At 33.5% G+C, this 4,018-nt stretch overlaps 1 protein-coding gene across 1 annotated transcript; it reads left to right on the top strand.

Moving 5' to 3' along the window:
* The first annotated feature begins 1,764 nt into the window (after positions 1–1,764).
* LOC134710685 (myb-like protein D) lies at positions 1,765–3,603 on the top strand. The gene has a single exon (XM_063571072.1). The coding sequence runs from the start codon at positions 1,765–1,767 to the stop codon at positions 3,601–3,603; it is 1,839 nt and encodes a 612-aa protein (XP_063427142.1).
* The last annotated feature ends 415 nt before the right edge of the window (positions 3,604–4,018 follow it).

The following is a 4,018-nucleotide window of genomic DNA, read 5'->3' as shown; positions in this document are numbered from 1 at the left end:
TATTATTAACAATTCAATTATGTGACCATAGTTCACGGATGCCTCACTCGCACTTTATTTTCTATGTATAGTGGACCGTGAAATTGGAGTCAAAACTCTTATTTGGCATTACAATAAGAATGATCATCTCATTGGGAACATGTATACTAAGTTTCAAGTTGATTGAACTTCAGCTTCATCCAATACTACCTTGACCATAAACTTTAACCTGAAGCGGAACAGACGGCGGACGAATGAACGAACCTACAGACCAAAAACAAAATGCCCCTAGGTGACCTTCAAACCGTTCCATTCAATTTGTATTCCAGATTTTATTTTAGAAAAAAAAAACACTTCTAAAGAGATTTTGCGTGACTAAAAGACTTACAGTTTCATGCATAGTTCAATTAAAGGGAAGCCTGCATATATCTATGCTTAAAGTTTAAGTAGCATGTGCACGTTGTACCCATAGGTAACATAGATTACTAAATTGCCCTGTCCTAGAGTGAAACATCTAGGATGCTTCCTTCAATAAACGCTGAAATTGAATTCCGTTGGTTTGGTTTTTTTGTTTTTTTTGGTTTTGTTTGGTTTTATAGTTAACGTTGATCGTCTGCCTCTATCCTTCTTTATTCCGTGCCAAGTATTACTAAAATACTATTAAGTATGCGTTATTTCTCCATCAAAAGTAACAGGCCGGTTTATCATTTTGCCCGTTGAACTCGGTAGACGATCGCTTTTCGTCCATATCGGAGAGCTGAATAAAATAACGAAATTAAAGATCGCTGAATATAGAAAAAAAATAAAAGTAGCAACACATCTGGTTCGGAACATCTATGACTAGAAATAGTAAAACATTTATGTTTCGATATATTTTTTACATGTTATGAATAGTTTTTACAGAAAATGTCGCGTCAATGAAATCTCGTGTCAGCTCAAATACAGTAGTGACCTCTAACAAGGCTGTGTGTTGAAGGCTGTACTTTGATTTATAGTGGTGAACTTTTTATAAATTGTGACTTGGATCGAGAGTTGTCTCATTGGCACTCATACCACATCTTCTTATATCTATATAATCATTATTTTGACAATTTGGAATTGGTATGATACCGTAGTACGTTTACCCAAAGTTGCATAAGTGCTGACGAATCAATCACGTCTAATCTTAGAAAGGGAATGAGTGTTAAGATCAATATTATATTTGCTTTTTCTCTAGTGCGGCTTATCAGTATTAGTATGTAATCACGGTAATTTGTCAAAAAAAGGTTTTTTAAACTTGGAATAAAAGAAATTTGACCTCTATCAACACTGCAACATTAACATATTTATCTTTTAGATTGAATTTAAATGTTACTTTTTGACATAAGAAATTCTAACCTTCGGGTGTACAAACAGTATTATGCTCCCAATAAATTAAATCTCATGGTATTTCTATTGTTAATGAAAGGAAGAAAAATAATATTTGCCAAAATTATTTATATTTAATTCCTTTATAACTTTAATATGATTGACGTAAAGTATTATAGTATTAATCTGCTATACCCCTTCATAGCTTGTTAAAAAAGTAGCAATAGAAAGAAATGTGTTGGATGTATCGTTTCAAAATTTCGTGCATATAATTAGGTCTTATGTGACATTTCGAATAATATAGTGTTTTGTGGTTATATCTTTCAAAATCTGAACATTGTCAAAATCAACCGTGAATTATATACAATTATAAAATGATTAAAGAAAAATATTATTCGTAGGAATAATTCTTTAAAGAAAATAAATAAATAACTAAAAATGGATTTACGGAATTCTCGTCACAATTCATATTCGGACGTTCGGATATTACACGATGAACCATATATGCCGTTAAGTGCCCGAGATTCATACGGTTCACAGAAGGCACCGATGATGATGTACAATCAATATGGAGATGATTATTTAGACAAAGCCTTGTATTTAGAAAACAGGATGAGAATTCAAAAGAACATCATCAGCCGGCACAAGACAGAGGCTGTAAAAACACAATACAAAGAAGACAAAGTGTTGTCAAAACATAACAGTTCGAATGATTTTCTAAAACCTCAAAAGTCATATTCAAGTTTGTTTAGTAAGCAGAATAACAAATCCAACAAAGGACAGGGAAATTATCAAAATGGAGGTCCTAATGTTGAGGATGTCTGGATTCCGAAGGACATGCCCATGGATAGGAACGACCATGATTATCAGATCCCTGAAACATTGGATACCGCCAGAGGTAAAGCAAGATATGCTCTAGTCAGATTAAATAGCTATGAACAATCAAATGTATCACAAATGCACATGGAGACCGTAAATCCGTTAGTTTTACCGCCATCATTCGCGAGTCAAAACATTCCCGTAACTTACAATGCAAAAACGGGCTTTCCTAACAATCTAGTGAAACGACATTCAGTCGATCCGAACAATTTTATTGGATCAGAAAATCGAGAAATTCTAGAAAAGGTAAATAACGGTAATGAAAACATTCTAGATGAAACGGAGAATTACAGCAATAAAAGGGAAGTTTCATACAACAGTAGGCGGTTGGTCAAGAAAAACTCAAAAATCACTCTTGATGACTTAATTTTGAATGAAAAAGAGAAGAAACATCCTCTGATTTCGCGAAAATCTAAACAATCCTTGAAAGTTCCTCCAAAGGAACCTGGAAATGAAATTGACAAGATAAACTATGAAGAATTAGCCCAAAATATGAATTTGGCGCGCGCACATGAAAGACATCCATCGCGTGATACGAACCTTACTGTTTCAAGGAAAAGCTCGACGATCAACAGTCGTCAGTCTACCATGAGCAAGATTTCAAGAAAACAAAACGAAACACCCCTTTCTGTTCATTCGGTACCTTCTTCTGCTACAACTGCATCTCCCGCTTTAAAACATTATCGTTCGAAGAAACGTGTAAACAAGAGGAGTTCCGGAAAGGAAGACGAAGTTGCAAAAACTACTGATACTGTGGTCATGTCTGATAGAACAAAACATGAAAACGAAGTACCAGTGAAGAAAAGGGACAGCCGACAACAAACTGATACTATGGTTATGTCTGATAGAACAAAACGTGAAAATGAAATACCAGTGAAGAAAAAAGACAGCCGACACCAAAATAATTCTCAATTAAACGATGCTGCGAAACCTGATTCGTTGCCGTCAACAAAGAAACAACAAAAAACCGTCAAATCAAATAACACAGTGCCGTTTGAAAATTCATTTCCGAAAACGACAGAAAATAACGTTGAAGGGAATGATAATGGACGAAAAAATAATAAAATATCAGAAGACAGAACAAAACAAAGAAATTCAAAGTCAAATACACAAAAAACGGACAGAAGTGATGTATCAGAAGTGGGCAAAGCAAAACACAAGATCTCAAATACAGAACATGTAAAATCAAAAATACCAAAAGCGAATGAACAAAAGAGAAAATATACAGATAAAAATCATGTTTTAAGGAAAACAGATTCGTTCAAAATGATGGGAAACAGTTCAGAATTTTTCGGCTATTGTTCTGTTCCAGAGGAAGAGGAAGAAGGTACAACCAAAAAACCAAAATCAATACTTAAGAAATCTAGAACGGACCCCGATAGACCAGATACCGCATAAAGACATATATACAGAAACAGTTAAAAACTATACACGTTCAGTATCATTTATGATTTTTATTTTCAATTTCGGAAGATCATGGTGTACATTTTGACAGGATTTTAAAAATGTGTATATTCATCTGGTTGGTATGTCTGAGCAGGAACATATATATATTGACTTTGTTATATATACTGTACCCAGGTGTGAGTGATACTTTTTTTTTTCGGTCATCAGATAAAGATTTTAAGCTCACTCCTTTAAATATTTGCAAAATTTAAAAACATTGGAATTACTGTAGTCATGTGCTCATTGTTTGTATATACGGTCGCTAAGATTAATTTATATAAACACTTTCATTTTAAATCTATATTATAAATCATAAATTCAAGTATTGTTCTTTTTAACAAATGACATTATACAAATATCATTATCC

Source organism: Mytilus trossulus, chromosome 3 (genome assembly GCF_036588685.1).
Source record: "Mytilus trossulus isolate FHL-02 chromosome 3, PNRI_Mtr1.1.1.hap1, whole genome shotgun sequence".
NCBI lineage: Eukaryota > Metazoa > Mollusca > Bivalvia > Mytilida > Mytilidae > Mytilus > Mytilus trossulus.
The sequence above is the reverse complement of the archived record's forward strand: the minus strand, read 5'-3'. Positions and strand labels throughout refer to the sequence as shown.